At 41.1% G+C, this 21,553-nt stretch overlaps 1 protein-coding gene across 1 annotated transcript in view; it reads left to right on the top strand.

Annotated features, from left to right (window-relative positions):
* Positions 1 to 19,649, top strand: part of mllt3 (MLLT3 super elongation complex subunit) — a 60,277-nt gene extending 40,628 nt beyond the window's left edge. Inside the window, exons 8-14 of the mRNA XM_080052507.1 lie at positions 9,634 to 9,703; positions 10,537 to 10,590; positions 12,711 to 12,849; positions 13,751 to 13,847; positions 13,962 to 14,030; positions 15,497 to 15,568; positions 19,333 to 19,649. Coding sequence (XP_079908633.1) covers positions 9,634 to 9,703; positions 10,537 to 10,590; positions 12,711 to 12,849; positions 13,751 to 13,847; positions 13,962 to 14,030; positions 15,497 to 15,568; positions 19,333 to 19,464 — 633 coding nt within the window. The 3' untranslated portion in view covers positions 19,465 to 19,649. The remainder of the gene's footprint in view (positions 1 to 9,633; positions 9,704 to 10,536; positions 10,591 to 12,710; positions 12,850 to 13,750; positions 13,848 to 13,961; positions 14,031 to 15,496; positions 15,569 to 19,332) is intronic.
* Positions 19,650 to 21,553: the final 1,904 nt, after the last annotated feature.

The following is a 21,553-nucleotide window of genomic DNA, read 5'->3' as shown; positions in this document are numbered from 1 at the left end:
TTTTTCATTTTTTAAATAACTTTTGAATGTATCAAAACCAAGAGTGTTAGAGTCATGGATCTGTATTATTGAGAGTAAAACAGCTTGATTAGCCCCTTTTTACACAGCCAGTGAAAGCCGGGAATATGCCGGAATTTCGGCCCTCCACCCTGCTGTATAAATGCGACCGTTGCGGAACGAGGGTAGAAAGGTGCGAGAGATTGTTCCGGGAATTTTACTACCTCGGGGGGTAGTAAGATTCCCGACACAATCAGTTCCGCCTCTCTGTTTAAATGCTTGCCAGCTTGTTGATGCGGAACAGGGGGGCGTTTGACGTTCCATAGCCTACGTTCTAAACATGCGACCATGTTAGCAGTTGAAGGACGTGTGTTTAACATTAACCACGGCGGCCTGATGTCCCCGTAAAAATCACCAAATAAAAGGAACAGCGTATAATCTAGCTGGTCATAAGGTCCGCTGCTCAATCCAAACCCCCACGCTTCATTTTGCAGAGTGTATGAGTCTATTTCTGCCCGGGGAAAGTTGTACAATGGGAAAGCTAGGCTAGGCTAAGCTAGGCTGCGACCGGATCGCCACCGCTATTGTTATCCTAAATCTGAGCGTATATTCACACTTTATTTCTGCCTACAGTAATGTGACTTCACACACTATGTGTATGTGTATGTCAGATTGGCAGATCTCTGCCCTCACAAAGAGACTCGCTCACAGCCAACCTGTCACACAAACACACACACACACACACAGACACGGCGGCCTGATGTCCTGTAAAAATCACAAAATAAAGGAACGGCGTATAATCTAGCTGGTCATAAAGTCCGCTGCTCAATCCAAACCCCCGCGCTTCATTTTGCAGAGTTTATGAGTCTATTTCTGCCCGGGGAAAGTTGTACAATGAAGTGGGAAAGCTATTGCTATGCTAAGCTAGTCTGCGACCGGATCGCGGCCGCTATTATTATCCTTACGTCTGAGCGTATATCCACACTTTATTTCTGTCTACAGTAGGCTAACGTGACTTCACACACTGTGTATGTGTATGTGTAGGCTATGTCTGAATGTTTACGTCACACCTGACGCTGTTTACAAGCACCTCTTTAATTCCGGAATGCTGTGTAAAAGGGGCTACTGATGCGCCAGCAGGCCGGCGTTGCTTGGTTCTGTGTAAATAACACAGAAGCAAGCATAGCCGGCATATTGGAGTAATGTTGTTCCGTCAATATGCCACAATCTCTGTGTAAAAGGGGCTAGTGATATATATTTCCATCAAGGGGACACCCCTTTTTCGAGTCCAGCACGTTGGACTCAACTGATTTGCGCTTTCAGGCAACCAAAGCGGTGAAGGGAGGGGGTTTGGAAAAGTATCCAGTTCTTCCAAGGATTTCAGGGATAGGAATTGTTAGAGGCCACTGGCCTTCCTCAGTGTGGAAGGACAGTAAAGTCAGATAACCAACAGGGAGAGAATCTTCTTTAATGGTGGTCTGGTGGACTCCAGGGGGCTGGGCGGGGGAATTGGAAGAAGGGGTGGGCACCAATAAACCAAGTTGGGGTTCAGCTGCATTCGTCTGGGTGGCCAAACAGGAAGTGGGCAAACCTGGTGTCAGAAAGTGACAAGATGCAGTTTTGTTTCCTAAGTGACAGCAAATGACTGATGTCGTCTACTTAAAATATGTTTGCATTGGAATTAATTGAATATGGATGTAGAACGGGTGCACCGTAAGACTTACTACCTCTGTACCTCTACCTCAAGAGTGGTACTTCATGTCTGCAGTGGCTTCTGAAATGAATAGGCATTTGACTGGGTTGCCTGGTCCACGCACACTTGCTGGAAAACTTCCCCATAAAGAAGGGCTGTTTTAAAGCCAAATAGTAGGCAGGGAAGATTTATGGTTTTACAACACCTGAGGAGAAAGGGGAGACGCTGCAGTGAATTGCATAGAGTTCCCCTTTAATCCTTTTAGCTTTTAAAAGAAGAAAAGGGTGAGCATTTGTGGAGAAAGGGTCTAAATCCCTTTCTTTGAGCAGTTTCTCTTTTATGTCATGGTGTTTTCATTTCTATTCTCAAACGCTTGTATAAAGCGTGGGTCTTTATGTATCCTTCTCTGTGGGGGCAGCTTGTTTAGCCAGGGGAGTTATTACTTAGCACTAGCAGAGCCTGCGTTTTTTTTGTCTGCGCTGTATGTAAATGCCTTTTTAAGTTTCCCCGTACAGGGACTGGGGGTCGAGGCTGCTTGTAAAGGGGATGTGGGGTGACAAATGCCAGGTGTTTGATTCTCCCCAGGCTAGCAACCCCGGTGGCCGAGGGCCGGGCCAACACAGAGCACCGCGCTCATTTCTCATGTGACCACTTGTTTGATCTCAGTCTTTTCCCACTGAGCACTGGGCCAGAAACAGCAGAGAGGAGGAAATGTGGAGTAGGTGATGACATGAAGGGAAAGCAGGCTGGCGTGTTAGCATGAGAACCTTGTTGTTTGCACATTGGATGTGGGCACAGGCTGAGTGATTTGTCACCTGCACAAGTCTGTTGTAAACCTCACATCGTTACAGGGACATGTATGGCTTTCTGTGTCAGTGGTTTTAAGATTTATGCTATCTGATATTACTAAGATGATTTGTTAATATTATTTTCATCATTTTAGTAAGATTCATTTATTTAAAGACTACTATTTGTAATTTCAAGAATGATTGTTTAATATTTTTGGCAACATTGGCCGTTTGGGGTATCAAATCCAGATACATTAAATATTAAAAAATTCTTCTTGTTTTGAAAAACAACTTAAGAATAACAGTTTATGATTATTACTTATTCTTTCATATGTTTAATTCAACTACCAATGCAATCTTTGTAGAACCTGCTCATCTGTATTTTGAGCAAACGACACAACAGGTAATTAGTTCATGTATCCCTGTAACCCCTTTTTTGTTGATTTTATAAATCATTTCCGTCTTTTGTTCAGCCTGAACATTCCTGTCCACTTCTATCTTGAGCAAATTTAGAAGTTTTTCTTTAACCGGTTAACCTCAAGAATTAACGGTTATTAACCGGTTAACCGCTAAGATTTAATGTAGCCTACTGTATTTATAGTGAAATACATGAAACATTATAGCAGGGCTCCCGACCTTTTTTTGTTCCAAGGACCTGCATATTAATTTAAAAACAATTCAGGGACCAGTAGCTAATTTAAATGCCTACATTTTGACATTCACACGGCACCTTGTCTGTTGTGAGAATATGTCTAGTATGCGAATGTAGGAGCAGAAAGTGAAATAAGTGACTAAAAAGGGACATTTACACACACACACAGGCTTAGGGGATGGGTAGTCTACCGAAACCCGGTGCTAAGTAGTGCTGAGCACGGGGCAACATTTTGAAAGGCCGTAGTATTGATAAGCTTTGACGTTATCAGTACTGCATAACGGTACTTTACGCTTTTGTTTATGACGGATTTTTGCTATTGATCCTCGCACACAAGCATGGCAGACCTCTCTGTGTCTGTGCAGGGGCACTCACTGCCTGTCTGTCACTCTCTCACACTCACTGAGCCGGTGATAGATGCAGAACAGCATCCACCTCAAGAAGGCTAATGCTAGCGCTATGTTAAGCTAGCGGGAGCCCACGCTGTTAATTAAATTATACAAACACATGGCAGGGGAGTATTGTGACCATAAGTTGTGACTGGCTATCTTTCTGGGAGCGTACCATGGACCTATTATAAAGTTGAAAGTAGCCTACACGACTCTTTTCATTCTTTACCGACAGTTGGCATTCTTACATCCGGTTTAGCGATATCAAAGTAAGAGTCCGGATTTCAGAAAAATTAAGATGATTTAATTTTTTTTAACCATTTAACCTTTAGTATTAACCGGTTAAAGATCTTCTTAACGGTTAACCATGGACATCCCTAGGACAGAGGTTACACTGCCCCCAGTTTTAGCAGCTGCAGTACTCTCAATTTCTTAACTTAGGGAGGGACTGTTTATTGAAAACATCTGACAAAAAAACTAATCATATATGTCAACCAATTAAATGGAATCAACTCAAAAACATTTTCGAATCAGAAAACATTGGATTCTGTAGGAAAATTTCATTCTGCGCCAAAAATTTAGTAATTTCCAATTTCAAAAACCAACAGATTGACTTTTTACATTATTGTGTTCTGACACTAAACTACATACAACAATGATTACCTTTTGAAAGCCTCACCCTAAGCATGCCTCATATAAACAGTGACACAAACTTCCTGGAAGGCACCCACCTGAAAAGATCTGGTTTGAAAAACCCAGTACTCCCTTGGGTTTGTTAGGGTTTGGGGGATGACTTCAGTGCTAGTCATTGATCAATCACGTTTAGGAGAGCACATTAATTTTTAAGCAAAATACCAAATGGTTCAGAAAACCCTTGGGTCTACTGCGTAAAAATGAAAAATAACTGATAAATTAATAGTACATTTGTGTTGCAGACATCAAAATGTCAGTATAAATGGCTTGGCTTTGTTTGAATGAATCTACAGTATCAAAAAAATCTTCTTCATTCACATTCGAAAATCTTCTTCATTCACATTCTAATAGTTGTGTTTGGACAGCTCCCGCTGAACTAGACAAGCATAACCAAACAGTGTTGCTTCGTTTGGTCTTGTTTGCTTGCATTTCTTTTTGGCTGTTCCAAGTGTGCCAAGAGTCAAGAGAAGACGCCAGATTGATGCCAACCAACTCTGACTGAAGCCTATTTATTGTCTTTGAAGAGGGCAGCTTTGGTGGCTTTGAGTGAACCCGGACAAAAGACCCAAAAAGGGAGTGGTGGTAAGATTTATGGCCCCCCTGAAGAAGCTGTCCCATAAACCAGCAGACCAGCTGTGTGTTGTTTGTTGGCAGGAGGTGACAACCATTGAAGTCGCTCTGCCTTTTGTCCTCACTTGTCATTTTCTGGAGGTCGCTTCTCACTACTTTGATATTCTTGGTCAACTCTGGTTTACGCTGGTAGCCTTAGGGCTGGGCGATACATTGAATTTACGGGATGTATCGTTAGATATTGAACACGGGATGTATTAAGTGACTATCGTGACAATCAGAGACAAATTATCTCATAATGATTTTGGGACTTGCTGGTGTTTCTTTTTCTTGCTGTATGTACAATTATGTGAAAACTGCGAGACAAGAGTGAGTGTCCTTCGCTATATTAACTATTAAAAAACCAGCAGGCAACACTTACTCAGGAAAAGTCTTATATATACTGAAAGAAGCATAACATTTGAATACCTAAGTTTAATTCATGAAATTAATTGTATAAGCAACTTCAATTCAGCAATTGGTCTGACTGTGAAGTGATCAACAGTGTACACATTTTATTTATTTTTTTAAACCAGTGACACTTAAAGCGAAATCCAAAAGTGAGAAGACATGAACAAATGCATAGAATCTCTTTAATGTATTTGATCCTCAGTTATTTGCAGAGTTTTTTTCAATATACAGTTTAATAAAATTCAAGGTTGTCCAGTGATGCTGTGAAGCACTATAAAAGTTTTCAGTAAGTTTGATCAATTCTTCGATTATGATTTACTGTGACATTTTTGGCTAGAGTAATCATATCGTGAAACTTTCATCATAGAACTTAACTACATTATATAACTATACTTTATCATATAACTGTCAATTTTATGTGCTTTCTGTCTGGTGGGTGAGGGAAGCAATTGGCTGTGGGAAAACAAACAATAGAAGTGGCACTTGTATTGTGGAGTTTGTCATCTTAATGTGAAATTCAGAAGCTCAGCTAGTTGCTCAAAACAACCTTTATATTTTCTGTTTGCTCTCCTGCTTTTTTCCTTCCAGTTGGCTGTTATATCCTTATTTTTGGTAAGATACCGGGCACTTTGACCATCTACCGTCTACATTTCTTTCCCAATTATTTATGAGGCCTTTATGTCTATTATTGTAACACGTATTTTTCTACTGTATCAAACTATCATTTTGAGTATTGATACATCAGTCCAGTGTGAGTGTGACAGGAGTTTACGGTCATAGAATACTCAGGAAACCTGAGGAGCTGAAACCAGATCATTTTGACATTTTGTCTTATTGGATGAATCGTCTGATTTGATTTAATCAATTGTCTGAACTTTAGTTTTAAATCTAATTACGCATTGGTTGTCCTGGGTGATTCAGACGCAGTAGTGAAATGATGGTTGCTGCTGTGTGATCGACCTTGTTAGGATTTGACATCACATTTGCTTGACCAAATACGAACGACTATCCTTGAAAGAACCTTAATCTTGAACTTTGTATCACTTCCTGTCTTGCACTGTGCAAATTCAGTCTGCGTTTGCAAATCGCATACTCATTATTTTTTCTATTCTACATACTAAATTAAAAAAAAAAAAAAAAATCTAGTTGGCATGCAGTAGGCACACAATTGGGACATACTTTTAATTATTTAAACACAAAAAATCTCCGCCGGATATAGTAGACATCCAGGTTTTTTTAAGCATACTAGATCGACCACAAGAATTGGGAGATCCTAAATATTTATTCTACCATACTAAATAGCAGAAAGTATTGGTATTGGACGCAGGGTCAGTTCCAGGAACTCGTCCCCATAGTTGACTCAGGAAATAAACGAAATAACTTGTGACTGGGTTTGAGTTCCTGCAGTGTAGATGCCGGTTTATGGTAATATTGTCAATATTAATGTGATGAATCTCATTCATTATTACTTATTTAATTTGCTGTATTGATGGCTAAGCAACTCAACACTCTGCAGTTTTAGAAAAACCTTTACTTTAATTAAACGGCAAATTGAGGTTGAATTTCTTTGAAAAACGTATTAAATAAAACTTTAAAAAAATTGAGGAAAGCATTCACACATTTGGCAACACCTACTACTGCACTTGATTGGTTTATTATCGCAGTGATTCCAGAATTTTGGGACATGCACTACACAACCACGGTGAAACAGTGTGTAAGCCACCTACTTTGCTATCCCAAACAAATATGCAAAAAGCTGAGGAATTGATTTAAATTTAAAAGGTCTTCAGTGCTGTCAACAAATCGGGGGCGAGATAATCCCATCTGACTATCTGGGTGTGTACATTTGCCCAGTATGACCTCTTTGTTTCCCCTAAAGGCCTGACAATGCATCTTTGTTGAAATGAACAAGTTCTAATCTCTACACATCTAAAATCTAAATGAGGATAACATAAAACATAAAATGGCTCTATCAAATTGATAAGGGCTGGTTTGCTGTAGGAACAGACAACTTCTCACTTTGAAGCTAATCTTATCTCCTCTATGAAACATTTAGGTTTTCCTCAAACCTCTTCCCTGGTCGTCAGTGACTGCAGTTGGAAAACACAACTTTAGTATTATTTTCCTCCTCATTATGGTCATGTATTGTGATTAATTAATCTAGAAGAACATTGCAAAACTAACTAATGTCAGTTGACTGCCCAAATGTTATCCAATAACATTCAGCAAACGTTGGTAGAAAACATTTCTTCCTAACCTAATAATCATTACTGCTTTCACTCTGACCAAACACCTTTGAGAGTCAGGTGTACATTATTTAAATTCTTGAACCAGTGAAGTTGAACCAAAATTAATTCATATTAACTGTTAATTCTAATGGCTACTTAGATTAACAATTGTGTCCCTGTCTCCAAATGTACTGAACTGTATGTGTTGGAGGTTTTTTCTGCCCTCTCTGTCCTTAAAGTCCCTCATATAACACTGAAGGGGGCGAAATCCAGAAGGTATACATTTCCGGTTACATCCCTTGCTAGAGTGCTGTGCATTTGCCACATTGTCTTCAAAGACACTCATGAGGGCTTAAAGTCAGGTGCCAACTAGACATTTCACGGGAGAAAGTGTCATATTTCATGTGGGAAAGCTCACACACACAGGGAAGGCTGCCCACGGAAAAGATCCAGATTTTTGAATAACAATGAAGCACATTGGCACAGATGTTGTGTTGGCTGTTGTTCCGAGCTTAATCCCTGTTTGGATAGCATTCACTCTCCCATCGACAGGCAACATGCAGTCCGTGCTCACTGTGCGTCTCTCAGTGTTCTTGGAGCCCTGCCTATTCTTGCACCTGTGCACACCTGGGCTCAGTGCAGAGAGCAGACGTGGCTGACGGATTGGCAGTGTCTAAAAGGCAGCTTTTTACCTCCTGCCTTGATTTTTAAACCAGCAGCTCATTCTGGCTTAGCAGCTCATATCTCCTAATGATACGCCACCTGTCTGTACTGTGTGTACATTGGAAAAAAATCTGGTGTTAATGCACAGCCTATGCTCTGTAAACTGGTATGTAAAGAAAGGGGCCCACCGTAGCTGGCATCATGCTAGCTACAGAGCGTCTGGCTGTAGATTTTTTTTCAGCGCACACAGTATGTACAGGTAGCTGAGGAGATATTCACTGAATTTGACAAAAAATGATTTTCGCAAACATTCTCCAGAATCACCTTTTAAAGTATTTGCTGATTTTGCTTATTCTAATTTCTTGTTTTTTTTATTATTGAAATGTACCTTACGTTACTGGTTTGTGAAGAATTAGATATTCAAATAACACAACCCTGAATTAAACTCTTTGCCAAGCTTTTCTGGTCAGTATGTTACAATTAAATTCATATTTCAGTAAAACTATTCATAATATATTGCTTGGTATTAAATGTGTACTCAAATGTGTACCCAAAAAGGAAAAGTCATATTACTTCATAAATACTTCCTAAATAAGTAGTAGAACCAAACTGTAACTTTTAATGGAACCAGAAAAGATCAAAGTACAACAAGAGAGTCTTGTGTTCAAACTTACAACAAAAGCCAGGAGCCAGCAGGAGTCAAGCTCCAGATCTCCCTTTCTGGGGGGCGCCCCTACACCATCTGTGCCACCCCCCAAATGTCAGGTTGTAGGAGTGCAGTCACTATAACACAATGCCGTACCTTCCACACTAAATGTGCACAGCGCTCCTTGTGTGTGGCACACCATTAGGCTGTGTGATTTAGAAGCTAGATGTAGACCTGAGGCCCAGAGCAGTAAAGATGGTGGATGAAGCCAGGGATGGAGCGACTCTGTGTGGATTAGTTGGATGGATGTTGGCTCAAGGCCCTGACACAACAAGATGACTTCAAAGAGTTAGTGCTGACACTGAAGAACTGATGTGTGCCATCTCAGGACTTGTTAAAAGCAGCACTTCACCACACCTCAAAGACAGCAGCCAATGGGCCAGCTGGCATTTGGTTATGATGCCAAGATAATTTCTTTTTTGTCTGCTTGTTTTTCCCCTTTAGACTAAAACATGATTGAAAACGAATCCACAAAAATTATACAAATTACTTTTCTAATTGCAAAGCTGTAATTTTTCTGCATATTTAAAAAAAACGATTACGAAGGATATACCATACAGCTATGGACTGTCAGTGCCAGATGCTTAACTAGAACTAGCTCCTCCTTCCACATGTTATCTTAAGACGTCAAAATGCAGGGGACAACCCATTATTCCAACAACTCGGTAGTCTGACAAATTTGGACAAAAAGACAAATGCATTGGACTGTGTTGATGTTTGCCAAATTCCTTTGGTTGGTTTGCTTTAACTTTTTTTCCATGTGTATTTTATTCATGACAGTTTGTTTCCTCTTGTTCCTCCCAGTCTGAACAGCCCAGTCCAGCCAGTTCCAGCTCCAGTTCAGGCTTCGCCCCCACACACCACAAACGACAAGGTAATTTACCTGGAGTCCACACCAGATTCAGCTGATCATTTTCTTTTTCAGTCAGAAACCATCTTGTGTGATTGGACAGTGTAGCTCTTATGGAATACCTCCTTATATTTGTTACGGCATACCCTTTTGCAGACCCGTTTGCTCTTAGGTCAAATAGAATGCCTGCTTACTGTATTTTATATTTATGTCGTAACAGTTGCCATAATATTTGGTTTCCAGCATAACCCACTTACCACTTACTTTATTTTAAAGGTGGAGTCAGCAATTCTGGACAGCGCTTGTCAACCCAATCACTTTTTGTGAAAATCAGTGAATATCTCCTCACAATCCGGAACCTTTCTGTACTGTGTGTGTGCTGAGCAAAAATCCAGTATTATTACTCAGCCTAGGCTCTGTGAACTGGTATGTAAACAAAGGGCCCACCTTTGCAACCAACATACCCGTTTACACAGCCTAGGCTGTGTTTCAACACTGGATTTGATACCCAGTACGTACAGGTAGCTGACCAAGTGGAAATTGACCATTTGTTTTTGACAACAAGAATTCTCCAGAATCGTTGACTCCACTTTTAATGTTAAAGCAGAGGCAGGTGTTGATAGAGCTGTCCTAATGGTCAGTTGTACATCAGCAAGATATCGTAGAGCCCCATCGTGTTTCAACTTGACTTCTTTTACTTCCATCAGTCCAATACTCTTAAGAGGGGGTTGGTGAGTGTAGACTGTATTGTTTGGTCCTTAAAATGGCCACCATTTTCTTTTGAATACTATTTTTTAGCTTCTTTTCTCGAGGGTGACCTCTGCTTGTGTGTTTTGTAATTTTGTCTCTGGATGCAGTGGTGGACTTCATCATCAGGAAAAGGGTGGCTTTTCCTGCCACCACCCAAACAGGTAACAGTCACTCTGAAACCTGTGGGGCCAACACACACACACACACACACACACACACACACAGCCCTACACCCAGGGCTGTACGCTTATTTTTTTAGGTGGTAGCACTGGTGCTAGCAAGCAAAAAAATTCAGTAGCACAAAAATAAATTTGGTAGCACACAAAGTAGGCTATGATTGAAAACTTGCATAACCTTAACCCTTGCATTTTGCTCTAATTACCTTTGAGCATGTCATCCTGGTCTCATTTGAGATTCACAATTAATATGATATCCTAGTGTGTGCAGTAATAATTGTAGAAAAATGAATAGGGGTGCACTGATTTAGAAAAAAGAATCTAACCTGCCAATTGCAATTTTTTGCTGATTCAGTATTATTATTATAATGTCCTTCTGTTAATTAAAACCAAACTTTAAAACATTAAACATAGCCTATTAAATAAATAAGTATACACATTGGTACAATTTAGGATAAATTAAATAGGTTGTTGTGAATGTGTTGGGAGTAGCTTTTCAGTGGCTTATTTAAAACTTTGTTTAACTAGGCTACTGTTGACTGTTCTCTGCAGCTGAAGGAGTTGACTTTCAAGCTAGAAAAAAGCGCTAACTTCCTGTTCTTACCGGCTTCAAAATAAAATTCAACTCACGTTTGGCTAGTAACAGGCTTTTAATGTGAAGGCGCACAGGAAATGTTCTGTTTGTACACGCGCTAACTTAACTGCGGTAATGTGCCGTCTCCTTCCGGCAATTGCCGTTGAAGCCTATATGGTCTAGATGCAGCCGTGAAGTTTTTATACCTAGAATCGCTGCACGAGCACAGATCCCGAGCACACATCTTTCACCAGCCAAAGTGGAGGGTGGACTTAATAACTTACTTGCCTAAGACTCATTTACCCGCAGTGTTAATGTAGAGCCCTCTAAGCAGTGTTGTGCATCTCTCCTCTGTGTTTCAAAGACAGCCTCTCCTCATTATCAACCTGTCGCACGAGTGCGATAGGATTCGTATTCATCATCGCACGTGATCAATTTCAGTAGCAAATGCGATCAAAACTGTCGCACTGTACAGCCCTGCCTACACCCCTTTCACATCTGCATGGAGTATATCTTTTTCCAGCTCGTCTATGTGCATGAAAACTCATGCATCTCATTGCAGTCATGTTGGCAGGGTTTGGTAATATATCAGGGCTATGCAACCACCCTCCACAGCTCCCATTACTGCTGATTCAACAGCAACATGTCTGGATACAGTGTGTCCTCTCGCACCTTATGATGTCCAAATGTGGGAACACGAACACACCATTTGTCTTTTTAAGATGAGTTTTGTCCAAATGAATGTGTGCGCCACGCTGCTGATGCAATGCGTGACATGTTCCTTTATTTCCATCAACACACACAAAACGTGGATTCATCCAACGCTGAAAATAGTCCTCGGCAGACTATTTCTTTCTGTCTCTGTAATGTTGGATAAAGTCACCAACTGTTCTAGGATATTTGGATACTATGGATTTGTGTATTTAGTAGGAACCAATTGGCTTTGAGCTGAGAGTAGGAGAGTTATAGGGTGATGAGAAATGGATTCACACTTTGGTTTTGCCTCTGTGTGGGATTTGTTGACAATAAGAAAACATAGGTTACTAACCGTTTTATTATTTAAATTGAAGTATTAAAAGTGGAGTCAGTGATTCTGGAGAATGCTTGTTGTCAAAATCCCTTTTTGTTAAAATCAGTGAATATCACCTCAAAATCCCCTACCTGCTGTCTGTACTGTGTGATTGCTGAAAAAGCCATGACACAGCCTAGGCTCTGTAAACTGGCATGTTGCTAGTTACTGTGGGCCCCCTTTGTTTAATGTCCTTTGTTTACAGAGCCTCGGCTGTGTATCAAAACAAGATGCCCACACTGTACCGACAGGAAGCAGACTGTGAGGAGATATGCGCTGATTTTGACAAAAAACATTCTCCAGAATTGCGGACTCCATTAGACCAGCAGCGGTTCCACTGGCCCTTCCACCTCCCAGCATGTTCTGCTGCTTAATGCATGTGTTCACCTGTGCTCTCCAAATAATCAACAGCAATCAAACTAAATCCCAGCGTCTTCTCTCTGCTCTGTCCCTCACACACAGTCCTGGGCCCGCTGCAGTCGGTCATGCAGGATCTGCACTCGGACGACAACGATGACGATTCAGATGACGACGACGACAACGAAATGGACTCTGACGGGGAGCGACCGGCACATACACATCACACACACCACCAACGCAGGTTAGCAAATGCTCACAACTAGCATATTTCATAGACCTGTACAACACACATTTGTTTAATGAAACTGTAATCAAACACAGGCAGCAAACGGTAATTGACATTTTCCGCTCAATGGAGTGTTTGGCTTGTTCTTACCAGTAGCATGGTGGGCTTGCAGTCAATTACAAGTTTGGGTTCGGTTTGGCTTTGAACTACATTGAGTACGAGGGACTCTAGTCAGAACTGGATGAATGTATCTGTTATGGTCGATTTGTCCCCTGTACGCTCAACTGCGAGTAAATAGGCTTTTTGGTTGGCTATAGCCCTGTAGTAAGAACGGCACAGCAGACATAACATATACACCAGCTGGCAATCTACAGTCTTATCTCATGGTATAGTTCCCTTACAAATCTTAGGATCTTTCACATCTGACACCCTGTTCTCAACATCCTGGTTATCAGCAGCAGATATTTTAAGTGAAAAGGCTCTGGGCAGGTCATGTATAGTGAGTTTACCCAACAGTAGACAGACAGTTAGAGTAGACTACAGCTAAGAGGAGAAGGGATAATGGGCTTGCCTTAAATTCATCAGGTGGACACAAACACAGCCCCACATGAATGCTAATGTTGACATATCTGCTGTATGTTCAAATGGCTGCAGCTTGCTAACACATTACCCATCTGCACTTTATATGGTAATACTATGTCAGCTATTGTGTTTACAGCCTGTTCTACTTCCCCAACTTGATCAAAGAAAATCAATCAGTGCAGCTTCCACCTCTAACATTAACATCTGTCATATTATCAATAAATGATTCCCAGAAGATGCACACACAGTTTTCTAGAATGTAAGGAAGCTGTCATTTTTCATTAACAATTAGTTAATGCAGCATTTGTTCTTTCTCCTGTGACTAAATACCCAGAGTGAGTTTGAGTGATGGCAGTGAGAGTGACAGCTGCTCGCCCTCACCCCCATCACGCACTGAAGCCCCACCCCTATTAAAGACTACTAATAACCAGGTAAGTTGATATATTCTACAGTATATCATGCATTTGGTTAGTACCATGGGTAACTTGGGTATGAAGCTGTGAGTCACCCACACAGCTCCATCTTTTTACTCTGTTGTCTGTCAGATACTGGAAGTGAAGAGTCCCACCAAGCAGAGCAAGCAGGACAAGAACAAAAACCTAGACTGTGACAAGGTACACAAAGGTTTTTTTGTTTTTACAGTTTAAAACGGCCCATATGAAATGGATTAAGATATACACTCACCGGCCACTTCATTAGGTACACCAGTTCAATTTCTTGTTAAAACATATCACTAATCAACAAATCACATGGCAGCAACTCAATGCATTTAGGCATGTAGACCTGGAAACGGCAACTTGTTGAAGTTCAAACCGAGCAACAGAATGGGGAAGAAAGAGGGACTTGACACTTGACACATGGTTGATGGCTGGTCTGAGTATTTCAGAAACTGCTGATCTACTTGGATTTTTATGCACACCCATATCTAGGGTTTACAGAGAACGGTCCGAAAAAGGAAAAATATCCAGTGAGCGGCAGTTCAGTTGATGTCAGAGGAGAATGGGCAAACTGGTTTGAGATGATAGAACGGTAACAGTTACTCAAATAACCACTTGTTAGGTATGCAGAATACCATCTCTGAACGCACAACACTTCCAACCTTGAAGCAGATGGGCTTCAGCAGCAGAAGACCCAACCAGGTTCCACTCCTGTCAGCTAAGAACAGGAAAGTCTATCATTTGCACAGGCTCACCAAAATTGGACAATAGAAGATTGTAAAAATCTACGTTCAGTGGAGTTCCCAAAGATACCAATGTCATTTAAACATTGTACAGCGTCAATGAAGTGCTCCAACAAGTATATACACTATGTGATACTATCAGACGAGCAGATTTTTCCTAGAACTTATTTTTGGACCGTTTAGTTCCTAATATGAAACAAGCTTTTTCCATTTTACGTCTGCATGATGTGACCAAAGTTGTTGTGCAGCTGCTTGTGTTTATATGACAGCATATTTTTATGACTTTGACTTCTTCTGTTATATGGAAAAAGGAGAATTGGTAGATGATAATAGTGTGTGTGTGTGTGTGTGTGTGTGTGTGTGTGTGTGTGTGTGTGTGTGTGTGTGTGTGTGTGTGTGTGTGTGTGTGTGTGTGTGTGTGTGTGTGTGTGTGTGTGTGTGTGTGTGTGTGTGTGTGTGTGTGTGTGTGTGTGTGTGTGTGTGTGTGTGTGTGTGTGTGTGTGTGTGAAGAGGTCAAAACCCTCCTGTCTACTAACCCCATTTGAGTACCTTCCGCTCACAGCACCATGAATGGACGGCTATGCTATTAGGGGAAAATAACAGTTTCATGGTCTGAAGGTGTGGCTAACTTACTGTGTACCTCACCAAATAAGATGACAGAATATGTCAACGAAAGATTTATCATTTTGTATTACACTGACATTGTGTAGGTGCGCAAGCTGACCAACTGATGAGGGGGGTGGGGGAATTCAGTTGTTAAATTGATTACATTTTGCTGGAGTTCTCTGACCTCTTATGTGAAATGCTGCAGTCTGTTATATGACTTGAGGTTGAGCTTGTGTTCATTGTTAAAGTGTTTTCTAAAAGTCATGAAGCTTAACATGTTACTGTGTTTCCTAGGCTTACCTGGATGAGCTGGTGGAACTGCACAAAAGACTGATGACACTAAGAGAAGGTCATATTCTGCAACAGGTATGTGTGAATGGATGATAGATATTGATTGATTGATTGATTCAGTGCATGCCACATAAATGCGCAACGTTGACGGTTCGATTCCAGCCGGCGACCCTTGTTGCAGGTCATTCCACCCTCTCTCCCCCCACATTTTCTGTCTACTCTCTTGCTTTCCACTCCCCATTAAATGCAAAAATGCCCCCCAAAAATAGATACAAATAAAAAATACGGTTGCCAGGTTAGCTGCCAGGTGAACAATGAAAAAAAATCTAATCAGTTTTATTTCTAAAGCCCAATATCACCAGCCATTTGCCTCAGTGGGCTTTACAATCTGTCCCACAATACGACAGCTACTGTCCTTAGAACATTAACTCAGCTAAGGAACAACTCCCCAAAATACTTTTAACAGGGAAGAGCAACAGTGGAGCCCAGAATGGACAGACAGCGTGCAATAGATGTGCAATAGATTTGAACACTATGACATGTGTTAGTTGGCAGTCACGGTTCTTCCTGTGGATTCACTATAGTCATCTGTTGGCCTCTGCTCTGCTGGGTGTCTCCCTGCAGGACTGTTAAAGGCTCTCTGTCAAATGATGAGTTCCATAGGGAATAACTTGGTAATTGACAATGCAGTTGAACTGAGTTACAGGGTGGATGAGTTGGCCAGAGATTCTGCCTATGCAATCTTTTTTTTTACACCGGCCCGTCATTACAACCGATCCCCAGTGGTCATTGTCTGAAGCTAAAGTAAGACATCCAAGCCCGCGGTATGATGCAATGAGTTTAACTTAAGATTTTGTAAACATGGCTCAAACACTAAATCTCACTGTCATTTTCACGAACATAACAATTTGTTTATTTTTTTGTGCGCCAGTATCCCGGGCAATGAATTGGAAGCAATAAAAATGACGTGACCAGAGCAGACCTGTGTTCCATCTCTAACACATATCAAATTCCATAGCCGATGAGAAAACATTTTTAATGTAGCCGCGCTCTGGGCTGTAATAATATCTCTCACGTTGCTCGCATTATTACCCTCTGTGTGCAAGAAGTTACAGTGAGCATGCCGCGCGCCAAATAAAACAATGAAAAATGTTTTGGCTGGCGTCCCAGACGTTTCCACTGATCTCAGTGTAATATCCACTACATGCCAGTTGCTATTGGTCAGCTGTATTGCCGCGTTGAATTAAGAAGAGGAGCCGTGATCCGTTACAGAGCCTCTTGCGATCTGCGCCTTCATCTGGAAGCAATGAATTATTTGGTTAACCTCTCTCTCCACCTTAAGAGATTGCATGTTTCTTTTGCTTATATTCGCCTCTGCGTATCATATGACGGTATTAGTGGATCTTCCCTATAGCTGCGGCTGCCAACTTCTGGCCTCTGCTTTCCTAACAAGGCAAAATGGTGGCCCCCGTGCACTGTTTTAACCCCGCACGCTAATCAAGCTAATCTAGCCCCAGTTAACCCACTGGCTCCACTTCCTGCTACAAGAGATGGAAGTGATTAAGGGTCCCAGCCTCTCTGCTGCCTCGACCCACATATTGTATGGCAGGGAGGGAGCGCTGTAATGAAGATGGTATACGTCTTTACACACCACATTAAGCTTTGGGAGCTGGTTCCAGTTGAAGTGAGTCCTAAACGCCAATGAAAAGGGAGCAAACGTGCCAAATCGCCACCCAATCCCACTAACTCAACGATCCAAAGTGGAAAGAGAGAGCTGACCCACATGTGCCCTGTTGTAAATAGGGGCTGTAATGTAAGTTTTCTCCATATTTCTGAGAAGTGTACCCACACAGTGATGTATGTGAAGATGTTCCATGGAAACCCAAGGACCACTGTGTACCAAGTCTGAAATCCAGTATAATAACTAAAAACTACATTCTGGCGGTTACATGCCTCCGTATAGCATACAATTGCTGAACGGTGAAAGTGAAGGTGCTTTAAGGTAAAGCTCTTGAGAAGCTTCAATGTGGTACAAGGTCACTGCGACTACACAACATGTAAGGTCACAGTAACTGCTGTCCTCCAAAATCTAATCAATGTTGAGTCAGAATGGACATTTGTGCAATCTTTCCTTCAAAGTGTTCTGAAGATATTGCGCACACAGGAATGGTCCGTACAGACGTATTTAGGAAAACATAATGAATAAAGTCGGATGGTGGGAGGACACGTTCATTTTCATGATAGTACATCACTATCTTTGCCTAAACTATAACTCTTGTTCCCTACATACGGTGTATAAACCAGATCAGATCTGTGTAGACCCGTGTTCTCCTCTTTATGCTGTAAAACAAATCTCCTCTGCTGAACTACAAAGCTCTGTTTGTTTTCCTACTCCAGAAAAAATAAAAACACTAGAGATATAATCATGATTTATTTCATCCATTCAGTCTTTTAAACAAAGACCAGAAAGTGCTCCGAAATGTCAACAGCTTTTAGTGGACTGTGCCGTGACAAAGTGTGGCTGTCGACTCTTAGTCATGGTCGTTGGATTAATTCAGAATTTGCCCGTGTAATTGAGGTCAGCTTAGCAAACTAAAAAGAAGCCTGTTTGAAGCAATTTCACATATCAAGTGTCACATATGCCAGAGGACTGAAGTGTCTTATTACTGTTCTCAGGACAAGTAAAGCCCCTATCTCACTGGGCTGCGACTGTTTGCGACAAGTTGGAGACTTCATTCGCAAACGAGTCTCTAAACTGTCTCCAAACGTTCGCGGAGGTCTCAATTTCCTCGCATGAGTCGCAGAGCCGCGCAGTCCTGTCGCATGAATTTTGAACATGTTCAAAAAAAGTGTGCGACAAATCTGTCTCAAAATAGTCTCAGAGTGGTCGCATGTGTCTCAAACGCGTCGCAAACCCTTCTCAATTTAGTTTCCGCGAGTCAGAAAGTGCGAGCAATGTGAGACAACTTTGCGAGGGGTTGGCGACATATGAAATTAAATTGCGACTGATTTGAGACAAAATTGAGACGGTCGTGAGACGCTCGCGAGACATAAATGCGACCTCCTGGCAAGTGTTGGGCAGGACATTCGCAAACGTGTCGTGAGGAACCAACTCAGTGAGACTGCAAGTGAAAATTGTCGCTAATTTGCACATTTTGTCGCAATTTTGTGTCTCCAACTTGTCGCACACTGTCGCAGCCCAGTGAGATAGGGGCTTAAGGCTGCACTAGAAGCAATTGAAACAATTTCCCATCACTGGCACTCTCCACTTATGTACGCTTTCAGTTTTTGTCAGTGAAAGAGGCTGGGTGTGTTCTGATATTTGTTCTGTTTGGTGTCATTGATAAAGGTGGAGTCAGTGATTCTGGAGAATGCTTGTTTTTAAAATCACATTTTGTTCAAATCAGTTAATATCTCTTCACGATCCAGTACCTGTCTGTACTGTTTGTGCACTGAAAAAAATCCAGTGTTAAAACACTACCTAGGCTTTGTAAACAGGCATTTTTCTTGCTACGTTTGGCCGCTTTGTTTACATACCCGTAGGTTGTGTAATAACATAATTTTTTACTTTACACACACACACACACACACACACACACACACACACACACACACACACACAGGTAGTGTGTTGTGAGGAGATATTCACTGATTTTGACAACACATTATTTTGACAACAAGCTTTCTCCAGAATAGCTGACTACACCTTTTAATTAACCCACACCTTATTGTCAGGACAGATAATTCTCTTGCATATGCAGATGGGATATTTTCCCTTATTAAAGAAACAAATTGGAGAAAAAAAATGCCTCACCCATTGTACACTCTTGTTTCCCTAGATTGTGAACCTCATTGAAGAGACAGGACACTTCCACATCACCAACACCACCTTTGACTTTGACCTTTGCTCGTTGGACAGAAGTACAGTGAGAAAGCTGCAGAGTTACCTGGAAACCTCTGGACTGTCCTGAGGCTCTGAGCAGCTGGCTGCTGGATCTCACTCTCCACATACATGATGACTTTTGATTTGAGAAAAACTCCAATTTTGTGGATGCAATGCAAAAGCCCTCCATTGTGGCTGGGTCCACTCGCTGTGTGTACCGCCTGCCTGCTTGGGACCGGGCTCTCTCTCTCTCCCGGTGTGGTGAGGAAGAGGTTACCCAGAAAGCCTTGAAAACTTCACTTTGATTGGTGGAAAAAAAAACAAGTGGGGTGGGGTGGGGACCTTGTTGCTCTTAAAATGAATGTGCATATTGTTACCATGTTATGTTCCTTAATTTGTTGTTCATTGTGACAAAATGCATGGTCAACATTGCCTTACAACATTGTATAAGTCTTATTTATTGAATTTAATTTGCAAGGTGTGCGTGTGTACTTGAAATGGCAAAAACTTTAAAAAAAGAAAAACTAAAAAAAAAGGGAGTAGTGGCGGAATGAGACTTTGTTGAAGCACTTCACAAAAGGCCTATCTTTGAATCTGTGTGGCAGTTGGGCATTATTACGACTCACTCTGTCGCCGACTTGCATTGAAGTTGAATGTCATAGTGAATCATTTTCAATGGGAACAGAAAACTGCCTCAAAAGCTTGATCCAGTTGTAGCCCAAACCTTTGAAAAGTAAAAAATATATTTTTTTTTTTTCAGCTAACAATTTTTAGTGCACTGAAAACATCCCAGATCCAAGCAAACACGACAAGAAGAACGCTGGGTTGTTTGGCTGCCATTATAAGACAGTACATGCAGGTTCAATGCTGTTGGAAAACTGCATCTAAGAACCTCTTCATCACCGGAATGTATGATTGTCCCCCATGCTACTATAGCTTTGCTACACTGCCACTCATTTTAAGCTGAAACAAATGGATCAGTTGATTAGTTCAAGGCCCTACATTCAAAATATGAAAATATTCACTTTAATTGTATACAATTGAGGCATTCCATACAAGTGCATTTGGCAGTTTTTTATTCCCATATTCTGACACTGTATAAAGTGAGACTCTGTAGAGAGCCAAGCACAAATGACTAACGTGAAAGTTCTCATGATATAATGAAAAAAACAAACGGCAAATAAAAAACATTTGAACCAAATCCAGGAATCATTGATGCAACCTCATTGGCTGCGACTTAAAGAAAGCTTTGTTGTGTGGGATCATTTAGTGCTTCAGGGCCAGTGGAACATGCCAAAATCATAGTAAATAGATTCAGTTGGTCTAGGACACTACTAATGTGTGTCAATCTACAGAATAGGATTTAAAGGAAGGCATTATTTCTTTTCTGTCTGGCCTGGGGGCGGGAATGGATTTGTAGAACAGACCAAGCCCCGTAAGAGGAAAGGGAGATCAAACTCCCTTCGTCATGTGGTAGAATAGAAAATATATACAGCTCCTGTGTTGTGCATTTCTCAAAGGAAATGTCAAATGTTTTGGGCGACTTTAACACAAAAAAAGGCCAATGGGAATGGCAGACAGGTACTGTTACGGGTGTAAAGAAGAAGAAGAAGGAAAAAAATATCTTTTATTTATTTTGTTGGAGTTTGAATTGTTCAATCTAAGCTCAGCAGCATTTGTTTACCCAAGAAGAAGGCCTTTGTTTGATTTGTACCAGTGGACACTTTTTACCAGTCCCATAGACTCAAGTTGAGGATGGTAACTGTGGCGATTCCTTTCCAAATGACCTTTTTTAAAGGGGTTTTCTGACCCTGTGTTCTGTCTATGGTTTCTTGTGTATTTTGAGATCCAATAAATATTCTGTATGATGTACAGATGAGTTATTAAGTTACCTGTTGAGTTATTTTTTCAGTGGCTTGTGTAAGTTGTATCCTGTTGTTGCATAACCTCAGTGTTTCAAACCCAAAAATATGTTGTGGCTGAGATAAATATATTTTAAATAATGTTTCCATGACTTAAGAACTTTAGATTTCTTGGTAGACCCAAAGCCTACCACAAATTCTCTGTTTTTTCTTTTGATATGAAAATTCTTAATATCGAAAAAGAAGCAATGTCAGAGGAAGACGAAAGGGCTCAACACTTCTTATAGTTTAGACCAAACCAATTTTCACCGGGAT

Source organism: Ammodytes marinus, assembly GCF_949987685.1.
Source record: "Ammodytes marinus genome assembly, chromosome: 23".
NCBI lineage: Eukaryota > Metazoa > Chordata > Actinopteri > Uranoscopiformes > Ammodytidae > Ammodytes > Ammodytes marinus.
This window is presented reverse-complemented; position numbering and strand designations above follow the sequence as displayed.